We start from the raw sequence: 21922 nt of genomic DNA on the forward strand, positions 1-21922 counted from the left end.
AGTGTACCAAGATATTTGCATTACAAACTAAACCAAAAACACTAGATAAGAGTTTGTTTTTTGCAGTGTAGAGGAAACCCTGAATGTCTGTAAAAAAGACTCGGTTAATAAATTTTGCTTCTCATGCTCGTTTCTGATCCAAATGTCAGTCCATCCATAAGTTAATTATGTTGTAACTGACAGAAACGTCTCTGGCTGAGCCTCTTTCTGTTACTGTCAACACAAACCCGCCATTTTGAATCCATTTTTCTCAGCTGATCCAGACGCTCCTTACCTGATACGAGAGTCTTGTTTGAGGAAGTAAGACACGGCCTTCCCTCCATCTGCTGCCCTGATGGCCGCTCTTCGTCCACAGGACCTGGCCCTCGTCATCGTCGTCGTGGCGATAGCTGATGCGCAGCGCCCCTCCGCGCTCGCCGGCCATCTGGTACCAGAAGGACATGCAGAGGCTGGCGTCCGGCGTGGTGATGGATAAGCTGGCCAGCCGGGCCACCTTCTCCTCCCCGCTCTGCTCCTCTCCGGGCTTACTGGGTGTGATTGTGTCCGTCAGCTGCATGTAGAGGAAGTTCCCTGAACCGCCTGCAGGGAGCAGCAAAACATAAACCATGGCAGGCAGAGATGAGCTCCTGAAAAGCCTTCATGAATGAAACATGCAAGTTTTTTTCCTTCATATTTCTCAGTGAGAAAGACGCGCTTTATAAAAAGCCCACAAAGCTCTCAAGGGTGTTCTGGTCAATGAGTCTTTTCACTTTCCGAATATCTGCCTCAAACACTCCGAAGACATCAAGGACTTCACAAGGTTTTTCAGGGAAAACAAAGGATTGGGTATCAGGAGAAAGTCAGCCCTGCCGTCACAAAGAGCTCATTTTTTTACTTGTGATCTGGTTAAGTCAAAGAATCAAGGAGAAATCATTCATTTCGGCGCTGCTGTCGCCTCCACGCAAACATCCATCAAACCCATTCAATGGAGAAGAAGGCCAGAGAGGTGAAGCATGCTGATGGATTTCTTTGTTGAGATGTTTTTCAGAAAAAAAGTCGAACACTTCAAGGTTGTTCCATCGCTTAGAGAAATGTTTAAAAGCTGCGAACTTCTGAAGGTTTGCTCTGTTCAACATCCTGCTTATTACCAGGAGTTATAAATCTCTGGATTTCTTAAAGCTCACAGCTGCTTTAGAGAGACATGATGGAAGATTTTATAGGAAAATCTCTCTTATTGTGGAAGTTATTGTCATCATATGTAATTTATGATAACTATATTATCATAAATAACTTCAACTGATTTTAACCAGGATAGATTTTCAATCCACACATGGCTAAAATTACACATAAAGCCTCAACTATTTACATTTTAAAAAGTAAAACATTTCCCATTTATCCACAGTTTTCATTCCTCGCTGTTGGTTTTTATTTTTTAACCAGTTGTGAGGAACATTAGCGAAACCTTAAACTGCTGCTGCACAGGTTACTCAATAGGTTGTTGCTAGGTAACCAAAGAATGAGAGAGTTGCTAGGTAACCAAAGAATGGAGAAAGTTGCTAGGTAACCAAAGAGTGGAGAGAGTTGCTAGGTAACCAAAGTGTGGAGAGAGTTGCTAGGTAACCAAAGTGTGGAGAGAGTTGCTAGGTAACCAAAGAATGAGAGAGTTAGTTGATTCCACCAACCTTGCTTAGCTAGCTGTGAGATGTTGAGCGGCTAAAGACTTTCATAGGCCTACATCTCCCAGAATGCTGTGCGGTTCTGGATTGGAGTTCACTGAACGTATTATCTGTTGACATTGATCACGTATCTATTGGTAAATATATAACATCACCAATTTATTGCTTAACTCAATGTGAAGGTAACCTTTAAATTCTCAAAAAGTAACCTGTTAGATTCAGTTAAATATGTTGTTGGTCATGCGAAACAAAAGGTTCAAGAAATAAACGTGAAAGCTTTATTGTAGTAAACCTCATATTCAAGAAAGAAAGTTCTGGAAAGGAAAACTGCCAATGTGGAACCAAAGAAAACACACTGTAAGTTCTGGGGAAGCAACCTGTATTTTCAGAAAACAGATAGTTTCAGAAAAGTATTAAGTTATAGAGAGTGACACATAAAGTTCTGGAAAGTAATCTGTAAGTTAGTTACACAAACATACGCTGTAGGTCCTGGGAAAGCAAGCTCTGGGATAGCAACATGCAGATTACAGAAAGTCATCAAACGTTTCAGAAAACCGGTAGCTGAAGAAAAGTTTGATTCAAGTTCTAGAAAGTAACCCGTAAGTCACACAGAAGTCCTCTGTAGGTTCTGAGAAAACACCCTGTAAACTCTGGGATAGTTCCATATGGTTTATGGTTAAAGTTTCAAAGTGTAAGCTCTGTGTTCCAGGAAGTAAACTTTACGCTCTGGAAAGTAACTCTCGTGTTGTTCGCATTGATTATTGGTCAATTGGTCACTTTGAAAACGTGATTTTTACACCAAGATTCTATCTTGATCACCAATGAAAAGTTTTAAAGATTTAATTGAATGTGAATAGTTAATAAAAATCTGGTTCAAATAAATCATTAAAAACCTAAAATTACTATATCTGTCCATGATGAGCGTAAACGCCAGACCAGAACTGCTTTTATGTGACGACGGAAAAAGTAATGCTGTTGTTTTTCTGCTGTATTGGGAATAAAATGTGTTATTTAAAGATTTTATGAACATGCTTTGCTCAGCAGAGTCCCACGGCTCGTTCCAGGAGGATGCTTCATCCCGGAATAAACTTTATTATTATTATTTATGTGTGGCCTACCTGTGTGGTCGAGCGTGGGGCCTCTGTGGACAGCCAGAGCCTCGCTGCTCTGGATGAACCACTCGGCTCCTGAGCCGCTGTCCTTGGTCCAACCGCATAACGACGAGAAGTCGAAGTTACAGGCAAACCAAACGTAAGCTGGAAGACAAAACAACTTTTTCAGAACAAAAAACCATTAAAGTCAATGTTTGAATCTAAACATTGACTGAGTAAGACTGTCATAAACTTTACTGGACGACAGAAGTTATTGCTACAAACGATAACGTTGTTGTTTTGAGACCATTTTAATGGTAATGGCATAATAATGGAAGATAAATAAACTTTAAATTCTAATGAACATTTAACACTGGAGTTGGAAAACATTTTAAATATCCAAAATAAATAAGCAAAACAACAAAAGCAACAAATGAAATTAATTATGACGTCTCTGTAAACAAAATTGTCCTTCAAAAAAGGCCAGACTGAAAACTTTATCATCCAGTTTTTGGTAAATAAATGGAAATTATTGGGCTTGTTTGAACTCATCATATAATTAAGTGATTTTTGTAATATATCCAAACTTTTTGCCATTTTGGCCAAAATTGTCGACTCAAAAGTTGTCGTGATCCAAAGAAAACAACCTGAAATCAAGCAAATACAGTAGCTGGATGTTTAAGACGGTCTATTAGAGTCCTAGATAGAAAAAATGACTAAATTTCCACTAAAAACTCAGAAATTTTGTGATAAATTTCAGAAATTTACTACTCCTTTAATTTTGCAGTTTTGCAGTGGTAGAAGAAAGATGTTTGGTTTTAATTTCTTTTGGGCTAGATTGAATACATTTATTTTCAGTAACAAGAACAGGATTTGGGTCGCTTTCTTTCAAAACTCCTTAGCTGCTGACTTTTCAGTAAATTCCCTGAATAAACTTGGCTTAATCTTTTGTTAAAACTTAGTTATAAAACACAAATACTTTATGTCACACTTTACATTTTCCTACGTAAGACAATAATGTTGGTAACCATTTTTACCCTGGTTACAAATTAAAAGTCTCCATCTGCATCTATAGGCCAAATTTGTATCACTACATGGGCCATAAAAGGCCCTTGGACCACACTTTGAACACCCCTGATTTATTGCTTATTGCGTACCTTACATACCATCTCTGATACAGGAAAATGAACAGTTTTGTTGATGAACTTCACTTTCTTTTTGTTGGTTTTCAAACATTTAAAATGCACCAAAGCTTTGAGGAAACACCAAGTGATCTTCATAAAAAGCAGCTCTGAAAGAAAACCTTAAGGAGTTGATTATCCTTCTGCTGAATCCCAAGTATTTTATTAACTAATGAGCTCCCTCTCTCAAACAAAGCTCCTCCATCTGCTCCAGTAAAACCTTACAGGAAGCCAAGGCAGGGATTACTAGAAGCTTCCTGGAGCCAAGCATCATATAGTAACTTTATTAAGTTGAATACTCCAGTCTCACGCTGTGTTTACCAACTCGTTTAATTCTCTCAGGTTGAGAATGCCTCAGGATTTTGTGGCATCTCTATTAAAAACACGTGCACTCAGTTGTGTGTATTTATTCTCCAGAAGAAACGCTCCAACCAGCGACGGGTATTGCAGGATACCGCCATGTTTGAAACAGGTTGAAAACCTCCAAAGAGGTAGATTAGCTAGTAGCAACAGTAGCTAATCTACCACACCAACCACTCATTAATAATCTCAAAATAAACATCAAGCCTAAAAACATAAAACCGTCAGTTTTGTTGAATCCTGCTTTATCAAGCGGCGTTGTTGTCAGTTGCTATGGCAACCAGTCGGTGTGTAGCGTAGCTGACACAGGAAGTGAGAAATGTGTGGTTTTCTGGATTTTTTTCTGTTTTGCTGTGGTGAACTGCACTGAATTAATAATACCTACATGTTTCAGGTGTCATTTTGTCAACATAAACGTTTTACTGCGGCAGCGCAGCTAGTAAAAAATAAAATCGCCTTTCTGCCATCCAGACGCAAAATCTCCTTATTGTTGAAATGTGCTTTATAAATAAGCTTGACCTAATATTTCCTACTCCCTAAAGCAGCCTCTAAGTTGTGAAAAGTAAATGGTAATGTCTTTGAAAGTAAAGTGTGTCGCTACCAGAGAAACAAAGCACCACTTTTAGGAAGAGTCCCCAAATAAAAAGAGTGACAACAGATTGGGAGCAGGCTGGGTTCATGCATGTGTTTGGGATGAGACGGACGGGAGGAATCTCTGTCCGCTGCTGCTCTGGCAGTGGAGAGGCGCCAGCAGTTTAACCGCAGCATTCAGATGCATTCAGCAGTCTGTGTGAATTGGACATGTTTTTTTTTTCCAGGCTAATAGGATGCAGAGACGACTGTGGAGCTGCACTGGCAGACCCCAAACTGCCTTCCTGTGATGCTTCGGCTCGGCTAATTGAGACCCAGGAGGCTTTTATTCTTCCTCTGCAGGAGGAATCCTCCCTCCATTCTTCTCTTTTATTACGACTCTCCTTTTTTCTTTCTGTTTGTTTTTTCCTCCAGTCTGGCTTCTATAACTTCTTAACTTTTTCCACAAAATTCCTTCAGTTTGGGCCACAAAATTTGGTGTGTTCAAGGGAGATGAGAACTTTTACAAGGCTCTACAGTGGTTAAATGTAAGTATTAACATTTTCACACTGCCAGTTTTCCTTTTTTTGTTACGTTAGCTCTGATTTGTGCTTTTTGTTGACTTTTGCTCAGAATTTCTTGGATTAACAATCACTTCTGGACAAATGTTCCCCAATGGTTTTGGATGCTGGAAGGATTTTTGGACTGTTTCTAGGATGTGTAACCATGGCAACAGGGTGTTTTTACAACAGCTGATTAGCATCTGAAATGGTTAAACATAACCTGAACCATGAACAGAGAGCAGAAGAAGAAAGAGGAACCAGCTCTAACATCCTTCATATCCCCTACTCCAACATCTCTCATATGAAGAGTTTTCCTTCATCACCAAACTTATAATATAAGACAAATAAATCTAAGCAACTTTAGTGATTAAATTTATTTGGCAAACCTTTGAAAATCATAAACTTTGAGCAGATTTCGTCATTTAATATATATTTTTTAGCTTTTGTTAAATAAATGATGTAACTCGACCTGCGATGTGACAGATTTTATAGGACAGACTTTGTAAACATGGGGGAACGTTTTGGAGAATATCCTCACCTGGAAAGTCGACCTTGGGGTCGGGGGTCATGACGACTCCTGTTACAGACAGATGGGACAGTCAGGGTTAGGTCAAAGGTCAGGGAGGCACGTCCCAACCACACACACGTCAACACAAACACAAAATACCCGTACCTTAACAAAAAAACAGAACATAATAATTCAGTTTCCTAATAAAAGCCTCTAAAACTTAATGGTCAGAATAATCTGATGGTTAAATTCATAATTTAGACCAAAATAAATGTTTTAAACTTCAATATATGTTGCTCATTATGCTGTTCAAAAACATATAAGCTGCAGATTTTCCTTCATAATTTGAGGCTTAGAGGAAAAAATTAAGTCCAACTAAAGAAGTGAGAGTTTGATGTCATAGTTATTTATATAACAATATATATTATTTATACAGCGCCAATTCACAACAAATGTCGCCTAAGTGCACTTACAAACAAATTAAATCATTCATACATTCCAATTCATCCTAGTTATCACACAGAACAAAAAGCTCAATTAATTATTCAATTAATTATCTAAGTTTTTAGAGAGAAATAAAAATCTGCAAATATTTAAAAGAGCAGCTCTAAAAGGGAAAGTTGTGTTTTTTAACAGTATAATTATTTAACTATTTCATATATGAAAAATAGAAAACATACATTCAAGCAAACATTGAAAATCCCCAAACCAAAATCAATACATAGTGTGTAAAATAAAATAAAATTCAGCTAAAAAATGAAAATTAAAACAGTAATAACAACAAAAGAAGAACACATATTAAAAACACTGAGTACTAAAAAACTAATGCCTAGATAAAGAGTCACTCTCGTATTAATAAATATTAGTTATGAATTAATATCTATATTATTAATATTTGATTCCACCGATCCAAAGCTGCATGAATGTGTCCCATGTTTCCCTACATTTATTGGCCTTTCCTCTGACCACGCATGTTAATTCCTCTCACCAAAGCGTTCGTCGTACACCAGCGTGTTCTCCGTTTCCTCGTCGGAGTCCTGCTCCCTTTCCAGGCACTCCGGACACGACACGGTGGTGGGGAGCGTGGTCGGCGCTGCGGTGGTGGCGCCGAACGTGGTCATGGGCGGCATGGTGGACGGCGCGGTGGTGGGGGGGGGCCCTGTCGTGGTTTTCTCTGAAAAAACAAATTAAAAACTTATCAAACTTTCTACAAAAGACTAAATGTGAAGCGTTGAACAGGATCAGGTTGACAAAAACTTTCACAAATGTGTTTTTTTATGGAGCAGAAGTCACAAAATGTCTCACATTTACTTCAGTTTGCATCCTGTAAGATTTGGAAAGTAAACCGTAAACTAGAGCTGAAACAATTAACCGCGATTAATCGATTATGAATCAAATAATTTAGAAATCGATTAATCGCTGGCTTAAGTAAATATACAAAATATATACATTTTACATTTAAGATGAATAAAAAGTTCTTTATCAAGTGGCAGTTTTAGATTCATCTGGTTCAAATGGCATAAAAACTCTTATTAAGCATCTTCAGCCATCCAATTATTAATTGATTAATAAAATAATCAGCAGATTAGCCCTAAACTGTACTGATGTTAAGTAAAGCAGGAAAGACTGAAGTTTTTATATGTAAATGTCAGTTTTTTAGCTGCAGATGCATCTTCTGCAAGCCTTCACTGAAGATAAGCTATATTATTGCGTTTTAGACAATAAAATGTTTATTTTCTTATTTTAAAAAGTATTATTTATTTGTATCTTAATGTATTTCTAATACTGATGGCAATATAACGTGTTGTTGACACCTGGAAGAGAAATGGCTGAAGTTAGCGCTTTAGCACTAGCAGAACTAATGTTTATAGTTAGTGCTTTAGGGTTAGCTCATTAGTTAGCAGTGGTTGTTAGCTACCTCTAACTTACAAATTTACATCTATGCTCTAGAATGTTAGTTCCTGTAAACCGTTTGGGGTTAAAAATGTGATATATGAGCTGAAGAACACGTAAGCTGCAGAACCTATGCGGTAAGTTCTGGGAAAGTATTGGGTAAGTTCTAGAAAGTAACATGTCGTAGCAACATCGTAGACCCAACACTGGGATAACTAGGATTTTGCAGATTTTCTAGATTATAAGAAAGATTTCTAGTTTTCAAATTCTTTCAGGCTCAGTTGAACAAATTTATTCTCAATTAAAAAAAAAACTTGGGTCACTTTCTTCCAAAGCGCTTCCTATACTTAAGTGAATAAATTACATAAAAGCTGATTTGGATGCAGAAACGTTCTCAGTAAAAGTCTCTGGATTGATTTGGTTCTACCACAAGAAAACCAAACTAGTAATAATTTTAGACAAATTTCAAATAAAAAGAAAGCTGGGGGCCACAAAAATATCAGTCCAGGGGCCACAAATGGTCCCCGGTCTACACTTTGAACACCCCGATGTAGAGTGCAACTTGTAGGATTTCATTCATTTCGTCTGAATTCAGAGAAAGTAACCTGTATTTTCAGGAAAATGTCCTATGAAGATGTTCAGAGTGTCTTGTAGTTGGTTAAATTGACCCAGAATGGTTCAGAAAATTACAAAGTTTCCCCAAACTCAATAAGTTTTCTCTTCTCTTGCAAATAAAATCCATGTTTTATGGTAATAAAATCAACCAAACTTGAACAACAACAACAACAACAACAACAGGCTCCGGATCCCAGATGGTCGAGACGTAATTACAGCGTGTTTGTGACATCCTGAGTGGGATGGATGGAGGTTTGTTCTCACAGCAGCGAGGATGATTTAACTTTCAACCAATCTGCAGGCGCATCACGAAGCTCGTTAAGCTTCTTTCTGCTCCGCGCGTCCTTCTTGTGTTTTCGGTGAAAACAGATACGCGAGCGAGTGATCTCACATTTTAGATTTTAGCTCCAAAGAGTTTTAGTTTTTAACAGCTTGGAAGAGTTTTTCCCAACTCAGACTGATTTCTTATCCTCTTTCTGCTGTTCTGCTCTCTTTCACCCGCATATAAAACATATCTCATCTGCTTTTGGCTGCTTCTTATCAGTCTCCCTGCAGGGCAACCAGATCCTCCACTTCCTGCCTTCATCTGTTCCCCGCTCTCCTCCTGTGAGAGGTCGCGCCCTGCCTTCCCTCCCGTCTCCCTGCAGCAGCAGGAGCAGCAGCGCAGAGACAAACCTGCATGGCTTTCAGCTCAAACCTCAAAGGATTCAGCAAAACAAAATCCAACAGCAAGTTCATGCAAAGTTATCCAAAATGAAAAAATAATATTTGAGCTAATTTTGAGCAAATACAATATTACCTTCACAGTGTGTCAGGATTACTTTAGTGGCAAGTCTGAAAGACAGCAGGAACCTTTGTAGTTTTATGTATGTATGTATGTATGTATGTATGGATGTATGGATGTTCAGATGGTTGGTTGTTCAGATGGGTGGATGTTCAGATGGTTGGTTGGATGTTCAGATGGTTGGTTGTTCAGATGGTTGGTTGGATGTTCAGATGGTTGGATGTTCAGATGGGTGGATGTTCAGATGGTTGGTTGTTCAGATGGGTGGATGTTCAGATGGTTGGTTGGATGTTCAGATGGTTGGATGTTCAGATGGTTGGATGGATGTTCAGGTGGTTGGTTGGATGTTCAGGTGGTTGGATGTTCAGGTGGTTGGATGTTCAGATGGTTGGTTGGATGTTCAGATGGGTGGATGTTCAGATGGTTGGTTGGATGTTCAGATGGTTGGATGTTCAGATGGTTGGATGGATGTTCAGATCGTTGGGTGGATGTTCAGGTGGTTGGATGTTCAGGTGGTTGGATGTTCAGGTGGTTGGATGTTCAGGTGGTTGGATGTTCAGGTGGTTGGATGACTCAGACTGACCTTCCTGTTCGCAGCCCAGCAGCTCCAGTCGGAGGCCGATGCCCTCTGCTGTCGCTCTCTCTGGGTAAATCCGGATGAACCGGGTCAGGAGCGGGCCGAGTAACCTCATCTCCGGGGTTTCATGGTTCTGGTTCCCAATGAAGATCTAAAGAGAAACACAGAACCGGGTCAGGTTCTACATCAGGTTCTAGGTCATATCAGGTTCTACAGGCATTCAGTTGCTCATCATTCCTGAAGAACTTCCTGGAAAACCAGGAAACATCCTCAGAGTAGAGAAGACAACCAACCATCCATCAATTCATCATCCATCCAACCAACCAATCACCCAACCAACAAATCATCCATCCATCCATCCATCCATCCATCCATCCATCCATCCATCCATCCATCCATCCATCCATCCATCCATCCATTTCCTCAGAAAAATTGGATTCCCAGAGTATTTCCTGTTTAGATTTCTCCAGTTGCCCATTGTCGTCTAGCAGCTGAAGTTGTTCTGAAAACCTTTAAGTCCAGCCAGAAACTGAATCTAAAGTCCAAACCGTTCACTCCCTCTCATGTCGATGAGCAGCTGCTGACCTCAGACCTGCTCCAAGATGGCGCCGCTTGTATCCAGAACCATCTTGAACGGTGTTTCATGTTTTGTCTTTTGCTTCAGCAACAACTGTTGGCCATCGCACTAAGCTTTCCTGTTTTGCCCAGAAGCAGCAGCTTTCCCACTGAGCGCCGCCCTGGCTGCCAGCTGTAATCAGAACCGTTGTGTTTTAAATCAGCGTGAGCGAGCTGACCTTCGGCCTGGTGGTGTTCTCCTCCTTAACGATGGTCCAGTTTTCACCGTCCAGGCTGTGGCCGACCTTGAACCTCTTCATGTAAACGTTGCGGTCGTGGTGTTTTCCTCCCTGGATCACCACACCGCTCAGTATCTTGTCCTGGCCCAGATCCACCTGCAAGGAAGGAAATGTGATGATTACGCACCATCATAGGATTATAAGCATATAAAATACAACCTGACCCAGACCACAGGGACTGTTGGTGTGTTTGAGTCACTTTTAATGTGGGAGCTACTGAAGAGGAGTCACTTGAATTCACACATATTTAGATTTTCTTTTGCTGTTTTAGAAATGCATACAAAAATATCTTAAAGGTAACTAATTATGCTTCCTTGAACAGGTTAGCATTGGTCTTTGGGCTAAACAAAACATATTAATTACAGTTTGTTTGTTTTTAACAAAGTCATTGTTTAAAAATGTGATCTCTCCTCCTCAGTTCTCTCAATTTTAGGGTTTTTTCAGAATTTGCTGTTTTAGGGCTTCTGTCACTTTTATGCAAATAAGCTGCTGCTGGCCACGCTCCCAAAGTCAACACTTAAACTCTGCACATGTGAAAGTGGCTCCAAACAAATGCAAATTATACAACAGTACATCTTTAACAGTGAGTGGAGTTCCGCTTGGGTTGCTAGGCAACGGGGCTGGGTTCCTTTGGGGTTGCTAGGTAACAGGACAATGCCTTGCCGATTCTGACTTAATAGTTTAGTTTTCTTTTTAAATGATTCCTTTTCCATCAGAAACATCGACTTATTGCCAGAAAGTGGCTGGATGAGTTTGATTTAATGTTTGGACTTTTTCTAGAAGCAGTTGAGACCCAAATGGTACTAAATAAACTCACAAAAAGTGAATTTTACATAATAGTTTCCCTTAAGCCACTTTATAAATTGTACAAATACTCATATCTCAGAGCATTCAGAGGTTTTGCCAGGTAATCCAAGCCGGCTGAGCTGCAGACTCACCTGCAGCCACTCGTTCTTGAAGGGCTGCTTGGTCTGCTGCCCGGTCCATCCCGACCTGCCCGTCAACAACCGGACGTTCTCGGCCACCCAGCCCCGGTCGGCGAAGGACGAAGCGTTGATCTGAGGGTCAGAGATCAGGCCCGACACCATGCCTAACATCGACGAGCACGGGTAGTCTGAGAGACGGGACGGCAGAGAGACAACAGAGGAAGCAGAGGTTAGGGAATTTAAATATGGAACCAAACACACAAAAATGATCAGGAATTTCCACAATGGATTCATTCAAATTGATAAAGTCAACTCAAACTCTGAATATGATCCTTTAACAAGGAAACAAGCAATTTTTCTAAAATGTATGGATTTAAGTTGGACAGTTTATCGACTTAAAGAGGTCAGGGAAAACTTTGATTAAAAGTTCAACCTGTATTTAGCCTCAATTATATTTTTAATGCTCATTCTCAGATACAGAAATAGTTTTCAGGATCTGTTTTACTTTCTTATTGCCTATTGGAATATTTATAGATTAGATTTTAGGATAATTTATCATTTTCAGATTGTGTCAAATTGTAAATCTTTTTTTGATTTACAAAATCTCATCATCCCCTCTTCAAAATATGCAATATCTCATTGGTAAGGAAATAAATGTTCCCTCAGCCAGAGTTTTACACAGATTTGAAACAAGTTAGTATTTAATAACACTTACATAAATACATTAACATAATTAAATAAAATTTAGCAAAGCTTATAAATCCTAAGGAAAGTCCAATATTTTTATCTGGCTGGTGCCAAACACTGTTAAGCTGGTTATGACGTAATAACTCAGTGCCAATAATCAAAATACAGTGAAATAATCTTACTTTAAAATATTTCCAGTAATATTTAAACTTATGGGAGCTAAAACAGTAATTCAACAAGGTAATTCAAATAGTTAGATCCTATAAATGTTGATTTGGCTGCAGAACCAGAGCTAAGGGTACAAAATGTCCTCTCCAGTGGAGAACAACTTAAATGTATGCATAGCCCGGTCCAGAGCACCAGATCTCCACTCAGCTGTATCAACTCCACTCAGCTCCTTCTGAGAGTTTCACATCAGAGACGGGGAATAATGTCTGAGGATGATTAATGAGCCAGAATGATCTCGCACAGCTTCACTGTAATGAATAATTGTGTCCTTCAGTGGGGAGGTTTCGCCCAGTTTGGACGTAATAATTATTTAAAATCAACAGAAAGCAGTGGGGGTGTAGCTCCCCAAATGGTAACCGTGTAAGGTTGATGCGTGATGTGCAGAAAAACCGGCAAAAAATATGTGTTTATGGGAAAGTCAGAAGTGGAAAAACAAATCAAAACAAGCACCGATGTTGGGAAAAACATGCAGAAAGAGGCTGAATCAGTGGGTTTAACAGGTAGACATGGAGTTCTGCCTCACACCTGACAGTCTGCAGCCGTAGACCTCAAAGCGCATGCAGATGCCTTGCTCCCAGGTAAGCGGGCGGATACGAACGAATCGGGTCAGAATCGGTTTGGGGAAGAAGGCACGGACTTCGTCTGTTGGATTGTGGTTCCCCAGAAAGATCTGGAAATAAGAATAATAAAAAAAATTGTTTCTGTTTTTGTTAACAGATTTGAGAAAACCAATTAAATATTGTGAGAGAAAAAGTCTGAATTGAGCTGATTATCATAAAGTGTACAAAGGCGGGCATTTTAATAGGCTGGTAAGATATAAAGTGTAAAATAAAAACTAGTTAGCTACTAGCTAGCCATTTAGCTAGCTAGCGTATGTACAAGCTAGATATTAGCAGCTAATTAGCATTAATCTGAAGTCACAGAAAGAAATGAAGACTTTGATAAAATCAAAAATTAATAAAAGTATTTAAGGCCAACTTACATGTTTAACAATTAATTTAAGACATTTTAAGAACTTAATTTTAGATCAGTACTATTGGTACAAAATAAAACAATCATAATTTTGATAATTTTCTGACAACATTTAGGCTAAACTCACAATAGCAAGCTTCCCATGCAGTCTGTAATTAAAAAAAAAATCATTTTCCAGGCCTGGATAAAAAAAGTGGAAAAATTATATGAAAAAATGTTTTATTTTCCAGACTTTACTTTTCTAGAAAGACAAAAATCTTCTAAAAATGCTCTGTTGTCTAAATAAATCACTCTTTAAATTGCATATTTTATATGTCTGATTTGCAACATTTGCATTTTAACCAAGAGTATTTAGGCTTTTTAGTTGTTCTGTAAGAAAAGGTCACCAAATCAGAGTAAATGCCTCAAAATCCACAATGTGCAGTTAGTAGAAGCATCCTGACAATGAGACCTGACAGATACAAGGTGAATATCACAGATAACAACACGTATCCAGACAGTGAATTAAAACAGTGAGATAGCTGATCTTTGCCTTCTGCTTTGAGCCCTCCTTCACTGTGATCCAGTCCTCTCCGTTGGTGCTCAGGTCCACTTTGTAGGAGCGGACGAAGTAATGCCTCTGGGTCTCTATTGAAATGGCTCCCTGGGTCCCGATGCTGGTGACGTATCTGAGGAACCCCAGGTCGACCTGCAGACACAAAAACAACAACGGGTCAGTAAAATGGCTTCCAGGAAGGTTCTGTTCAGGTCAGTAAAGCCTGACACATGCATTCTTATTTTGTAAAGTTGATTTATTCCTCATTCCTGCCTATTTGTAGAATTTTTTCTGGAATGTAGTTACAAGTTATTTGCCAAAAATCTGTTTATTTGTTGTTGTTTTTTTAATTGAGCTTATCTAAAATACTTTTTAAAAAAGCATTCTGATTGGGGAGCTAAAATACTTAGCCACAATGCTAGCTGACATGCTAACACTAATGGCTGATGTTAGCAAACCAGCCAATCCAGGAGCGCCATTTATTTTCTTCATCACTGACTGATGAAGTATTTTTCTTTAATAACGATGTTTAATAAATAAATCCCCAAAAAGTTAAAATAAATATTTACCTGTCACTAAAACAGCAACTGTGCAAGACCATGTTTATATTTTGGAGTTTTGAGAAACAAAGACTGCTCTCAATGTGAACATTTTTGGCACTAATGGAGAAAGTTTGGACACCCCTGTGTTTGGGTATAAAGCATGAATAAAGTCACCATCTGATAGACATCACAAGACTCTTCAGACAGCCTTAAAATAGAAAAGAAATTCAATTACAGCTGAGTTGATTTTCCTTTACTGCAAGTCAGCTAAAGGCGAACACAGTCAAACTCAATTACTTTTATATTTCTAATAGCAAACTGTGATCTTTTTTCTGCCTTACATACAAAAAACCCCCACGTCTCTTTATCTATAAGTCCCAGGATCAGAATCACATTCCTTGGAAACAGTTTTCCTTTTATAATCATGAAACTGTGATCAGAGTAGATAAAATGAAATGCATGTGGAGTGTGAGTTCTGTTTAATCTGAAAAGGAGGCAGTTCAAACCGTCTTTACCCAGAAAGCAACAGTGAAAAGATTAATAAGCTGATTGTTATCAAAGAGTAACAGAGATAGCAAAAAGCCTTACAGTTTTTATGCTGTTAAAGGGGAAATATGCAAAATTCACATCTTGAATATTTTTGTACTTACATTTGGGTTTCTACTGCTCATAAAAACAACCCAAGCTCTTAAAAACCCATCCAACCAGTTTTTGGCAATAAGTTAATGTTTTTTGGTGTCTGGTAAATGATTAAGTCATATTCATTGGCACCCCATCATCACCTAGCAACCCCATTCCCGTCACCTAGCAACCCCAGCTGAGCTCCACAACGTTTCAGCCGCTGGTTTTACCGGGTTTTGTTGTAGATTTATCATCCAGAAACCACTAGCGGTGTTTTTGTTAGTTGTGCAGGAGGCTCCACTTCTGCTTTTCAAAGATGTATGGTTGTATAATTGTGCATCTTTTTGCAGCCATTTTCATATGTGAGTCCAAATGTTGAGTTTGGGGGACCTGGTCAGCAGCAGCTAATTGAGATTTCAAACAAGATGACCAAAAGCAGCTAGAAACGCGGAACTGAGCAGACCAAATTCCCAAACCTAAAGAACACGTATCACCCATAAACCTATCCCAACTTGTTCAAGGAAGCATAATAGGTCACCTTTAACAAATAGTAGTGGCTATCTAAACTGAAAATGGTTTAAAGTTGTTCTGCATCACAGGATTTCCCTTTGAATCAAAGCATGAAACGGGTCTAATTATGCAATCTATGACACTACTCTCCGTTCGACTTCCATTACAATCCTGTTTGTTGAGTTTGGGCATTATGAGGCCAGAATAGGCGCTCTGCTTCAGCGTGTGTGATGACCGCCGCATGCAGCGTGTAATTATACGACCGAAGAGATGCTGCTCTACATGGGAAGGCCCCAAAGTGCGGGTGTTGACTGCTCCTGCCGAAGCTTTTTCAGGGAAGGAGCAGGAAATAGCATGCCACAGGTCTCTGCGGGATCTGTGATTGACAGGGAGACCCCTGGGAAATCATGTTGCGTGGGATGGCTCTCCGCCGCTCCCACGTCTCTTCTCATCTAAATTCCCACGAGACGCAACACTTGTTTGCACTCAGCCCATATGAAAATGTCGCATGTAGGAAACATGTCTGCGTTGCTCATTAAAGACTAAACAAACGATGCCTTTTAAATTAAATCGTGTTTTATGGTGTTTATTTGTAACTCAGTGTCGCCTTCAAAGAGAAGTAAAACCAAGACATAATTTTTACAACATAGTCTCGTAGATTTGGTTAAATTGGGGAGAAAAACAGCAACATTTTGCTACATTTTCACTGCACTGTGTCAAACAAACAAAACCCTTTGAGACACCTGTTCCCCTCCTCGCCTCCGGGGGCGCTGCACCAAGAACCACTGCAGGAAACGACATAAAAACCTCAGAAAAAGAGACAGAGCACAACTTATCTTCACAAAACGTAAACAAAAATGGAGGAGCGTCAGATTTTATTGGTTGCAGGATTTCTCTTTTGACTTTGGTAAAAAATCATGAGCCATTTCTCCCGCTAGCGCTAGTTAGCCTGTTTGTTTTGGTTGTACTTACCCAGAATGCCCTGCGCTGTATTCCACTTCCTGCTTCTGGAGCGGTCTCCGGTCTGCTTGTCGTTCATATGCATTCGAACAGCACCAGAGTTCACTTCAATCAAACCAAGACTGAGGTTTGTTGGCGGACTAAAGTTAGTTTTTTTGGTCCACATTATGGCAAAAGGCCACAATCAAATCAAATTCTGGTGCTGGTAATACAGCTAATATGTCTGTAAGCCATCAGCTGTCTGACTACTGACCTCAAATCTTGTTTTGACCAACTGTTAGGTATAGTTCTATTTGAAACTACCAATAATGTCACCTGAAATCGGCTTTAGTTATGCTAGCTCCTATGTAGCTACAATGTCTAGATACACAGACATAGCTACATAGGAGCTGGTCACTACTTAGTAGCTAGTACCCATAGTTATGGAAATGCTAGCTACATGGTCATAGCAATCATAACTATGTAGCCAGCATGCTAGCTACATAGGAGCTAGCAGATATTGTTAGATATTAACTTGCTCATTTACAATAATTTACCTGTTGCTTTAAGTTAGTATTTGAATTTGCTCTCGCCATTTGATGTTTGATTATTGTGTTTTTTAAAAGTCAAGCTGGAAGTTTGATGTTAAATCTACATGGAAAAGGAAATGACAAATATCGAGTTTCATGTTTTCTGAGACTTTCTTCTTGATGTTTGGCTACATCAATAAACCGTGGCTCAAACAAATCATGAACAACAATTTCAGTTAAAGGTTTTCACAACAGGTTTAGTCCAGCAGGGGAAGCTACACATTAATCTTAGAGCATCTTCAACTCAAATCCTCTTCCAAACTAATTAAACAGATCAACTGAATGAGTGTTTAAACAACCCCAAACTGAACGAGGAAGTAGGTCATACAGTCAGTTTCACATTTACATACATAAGATGTAAAAAAGTCAGGAAAACGTAAATATTGATGAAAACATTCATATTATCCAGTGTTTAAAAGGAAAATGAGTCAATGATTAAGTTCAAATGCAGCAAGAGGAGGCTAACGTACGAGATCCAGCCTCCAGAGATTAAAGTGAACAGACTGACTGGTTTTTCCTTTTGAAACAGGAAAACTCTCAGTGTTTACAGTAATCCTTTGGCTCATTGTTCCATTTTCCACACTTCCTCCATCAACTGGCTGAAGGTAATTGGCCTTCCATCTCCTAATTGCTCAGTGGCTGGCACTGCCAACTATTTATAACAGAGAAATACTCTCACTTAGAACTTTTTAATGAAGGAAAACAAACTGCAAGACGGGAACATAACTCGTTTAAATTTGGCAAATTAGGATTAAACTTTAATGATGCCACAGCCTTCCAAATGGGACCTAGCTATAATAAAAATAAAACCCTTAATTACCCCATTCTTATCTGGGGGTTCAGCACTCGCTGAGTTTCTCTGTGCTTGTATTCAGTTACACCACAAATTGGACTTCATTAGTTTTTTTCAGTAATTAGTAATTGTAGTGTTTCTTATTAATCTTCTCTGAAGTAAAGAAGCATATTGGAGGCCTAGACATATCCGAAAATAAAACAAATGATACACACGCTTCAATTATTAGTGAAATTTATGTATTTAAATGGACCTGAAAAGGTTCCACTGGCCTATTTCAAACACTGTAATGTAGCCTAGACATTTGAAAATTGGTACACAAAAATAACTCTCCAAAAGACGAACAAAGAAAACTATCAGTCCCAAAAAACAACAGTAGTCGGCCATTTTGTGTCAATGGTAGTTTGGTAAAAACTGCCAACCCCTTATTCTATTTGCTTCGTATAGCGGGCTTGGACTGTTGGCTATTGTTAAATGATTGCTTCCTGGATGCCTGGACTCTGTTGAAGTTTTAAATCTGATTTCACTCAATCGCTAATGTTTGGCCGTAGCATTTGTAATGACCAGCTTTGTTCACTTCCTCAGCTGCCATTGCTGAAACTACAACCAGATTACAGACTACAATCTAAAACAGCACAGAAAATCAACATTTACAATCCCAACTCATCCATTTCTTTGAATTCAACTGAAGAAATCAAGCTGAATGGGAGAAATCCAAGATGGAAAAGTGAAGGGAGATGAGAATCGAGCAGAAATGCGATAAGAGACTTTCTGGTTTTTCATAAAAAATGGAGAGGAACTTAACCAGAACTGTTTTGTTTCAGGAAGTATTTTCCTTAATAAACTTCATGCTTTTTATTCATCTTGAATCTGAGTTTACTGGAGTTCCACAAGATTCTGTTCAAGGTCCAACAATCTCTACATTATATTGTACTTAATTAATTAAACTGAATCAAAATGAAAGGTTTTTAAAGTTATTACTAAACAATGTTAAATATTCAGGAATATTGAATAACTGCAAGTTAATCCCATTTATCTTGTGAACCATGAAGTTTTCTTTAGTGTGATCAATCTGTTTTTACAAGTTTCTCCTGATATTTTCCAGGTTCATAAGTAAACATGGAGAAATTTGCTCCGGGTCGGTCAACTCTTTAAGGCTCTCTGCAGGAACTTCATCCGTATTGTTTCCTCCACGATGACAATGCGCCTCAGGTAGACAAAGCCTAAATGTGTTCTCCAGATGTAAACAACCCAGCGCTTCCTGATGGCGTCAGTGTAATCCTGAAGTCAGACGAGTCTCTATAAATACCTGAAACTCAAGGGAGGAAGCCTTTTCTGGTTCCTCATTGCTGCTCAAAAAAAACTATCAAATGGTCCAATTTTATTTTCAGAGACTTTATAATTGACTTTATTTATTGTTTCTGTTGTTTGGTTTATTTTGATGATTTAAAATATCTTCCAGTTCCAATGTTACTTGTTCGTTACAATTTAAAGTTTACTGATATTTACTGGATGTGTTTTTGCATTATCATTACTGTTATACCAACAGAAAATGGTCTCAAAACAACAATATTATCTTTTACTGTAATAACTTCTGTGACAATTTATTGTGCAGGAAAATTTGTTATTCCAACATCTCATTTGGTATTATTGGTTAAATATTGTTTAGTTTTAGTTTTTATTAGTATTTTGGTTAAGTTTTAGGTATTGTATTGTGTATTGTATTGTGGTTATGTTTCCATTGATTGGATAATAAATACTCAACTGAAGATTCAGTTATTGTTGAGCAACAACTGAGTGTGTACCAACTTTTACTGTCGCATTTTGAGACATATGGAGCTCCGTAATTTACCGAAAACTGATGTAAACTGCTTGCGTTTGGGGACAAAAATAATTTGCATCAGTTTGAAAGACTATTTAATAGATTCAAAAACACAAAAACAAATAATATTATATCCATAACTTCAGTGTGTTTTAGTTAATTTTATAAGTTCACTGCAAAAACACAAAATCTTTCCAAGTATTTTTGGTCTAATTTCTACTGCAAATATCTTAGTTCACCTGAAATAAGAGAAAACTAACTTGCAAGTAACTTTTCAGCAGCAAACATGAGCTAAATTTCTTAATTTTGCTGGAAAAGTACTTGTTTCATTGGTAGATAATTTCATATTATATTTTTTCAATCTGCCAGTAGAAGTAGAAGTTTTTCATCAAAATTATGGAGTTATTGGGTTAAAACAAGCTCCTATATCTTGCTGAAAAGTTACTTCTAAGGTAGTTTTCTTATTTCAAATGTACTAAGATATTTGCAGTAGAAACTAGACTAAAAACACTTGGTAAGATTTTGTGTTTTTCCATTGCTGTAGTTTTTCCCCATTAACTAATATTTTATGTATTTCAGTTAAAATGTTCTCTAATTTTCACTTTTCATTGGTTTTAGTTAACTATAACAAAGTTGGTCTGGTTATATTTTGTTGAGATGAACCAAAGCGTCTCAGATTTTTAATGTCTAAACATAAGGGCTCATAATTTTATTGCAAATTTCCAGCATGCAGTTGAAATGAGTCACTGCTGTGAGAAATATGATTACAGAGTCACAATAAAGCCAGATAATGAGCCGACTGTCTGCCTCCAAGCAGACGGCCAGCGGGACGCTTCACCCAACAGAAACCTGAAAATAGTATCAATAAAATATACATGGCTGTAAATAATTAATAGAGCTGCCTGCAGTGGAGGGGACAGGCATGCAGGAATTAACCGAGTCATAATTTTCATCTTAAATAAGAGGAATCCAAAGCCACAGGCGGAGAGACGCGGCGCGGAGCTGGATCGCAGCACACTTAATCAAATAAAATGGAAAATCCTCTTCATGAAAAAACCTCCAGTCATTACTCTGGAGGCTCAATGAGGCGGAGCAACAGGCCCGGTTCAGAGGGACATAAATCACCCGGCCAGATGTAGCCGCGCCGCTGTTTCTTACGGAGAAGCTGCCAGAACAAGGCTTTCATGAACAGCAGAGATAAACAGAGCTGATTTCATGCAGCAATCAGGACATTATTTCACTCTTATAACAATAGGTTTGTAGATCTTGTGGCCAGACGAACTGAATCTGAAGCTGAAGGGTAGAAAAAGTCTCACCTTGTCCCTTGAACTTTGGATACAGTCAGAAGATAAACATTAAACTTGTTTTATTTCAGTTCTGTCTCAGAAATACGGCAGAAGCTGCAAATGTGCACAAATTTTTGTTGACATTCTGCTAATGTTGAAATTGCTGTTTCCATTAAATAAGAACTTAAATTAAAATCACACCTGAATAAGTTTGTTCATGTGACGTAAACATGAGGTATATTCGTAATTCAGCCAATCAGAGGAGACGTTGGTGATTTAATTACACCTGGGAGCAGATATGTACGCATTTGGAGAAACTAGTCGTAGCTAAAGACTCAACTTTTAATGAACTGTGATGCTGTGAGAGGCTAACTGTCTGAAAAAAAAAAAAAAACTAACCACGAAGAAGACCATTTCCTGTCATCTTCTTCATTGTCGTTTCCGCCAGCAGCAACACCTGCCAGTCCGGTAAACTTGGTTCGATTCGAGACCAAAACTGCAACATTTGTTACATTTTCAGCTGCCGCGGTTCTCTTTGCACTGAGTCAAAAGAACTAAGTTAACTGAAAAACCAGTTCCCCTCCTCGCCTGTGGGGGCGCTGCACCAAGAACCACTGAAGGAAACAACAGGAAAACCTCTGAAGACACTGAGCGCAACTTCCTTCTTTACAAAATATAAACAGAAATGGAACGGCGTCAGATCTTAGCGGTTGCCTTTAGTAAAAATCCACAAGTCATTTCTCCTGCTAGCGCTAGATTAGCATGTTTGTTTTGGTTGCATTTACCCAGAATGCCCTGCACTTCCTATTTTTGGAGCGGC

The 21922-nt window shown here is 38.6% G+C and overlaps 1 protein-coding gene across 1 annotated transcript in view; it reads right to left on the reverse strand.

The window, feature by feature from the left end:
* The window catches only part of LOC106964137 (neuropilin-1a-like), an 89958-nt gene that overhangs the window by 1144 nt on the left and 66892 nt on the right, over positions 1-21922 (reverse strand). Inside the window, exons 7-15 of the mRNA XM_015059431.1 lie at positions 13997-14152; positions 13018-13162; positions 11590-11765; positions 10592-10747; positions 9804-9948; positions 6917-7102; positions 5959-5997; positions 2774-2911; positions 275-579 (exon numbers count right to left, since the gene is read on the reverse strand). Coding sequence (XP_014914917.1) covers positions 275-579; positions 2774-2911; positions 5959-5997; positions 6917-7102; positions 9804-9948; positions 10592-10747; positions 11590-11765; positions 13018-13162; positions 13997-14152 — 1446 coding nt within the window. The remainder of the gene's footprint in view (positions 1-274; positions 580-2773; positions 2912-5958; positions 5998-6916; positions 7103-9803; positions 9949-10591; positions 10748-11589; positions 11766-13017; positions 13163-13996; positions 14153-21922) is intronic.

This window comes from Poecilia latipinna, unplaced genomic scaffold (assembly GCF_001443285.1).
Source record: "Poecilia latipinna isolate Pla-1442-1.1 unplaced genomic scaffold, P_latipinna-1.0 Scaffold1628, whole genome shotgun sequence".
Taxonomy (NCBI): domain Eukaryota; kingdom Metazoa; phylum Chordata; class Actinopteri; order Cyprinodontiformes; family Poeciliidae; genus Poecilia; species Poecilia latipinna.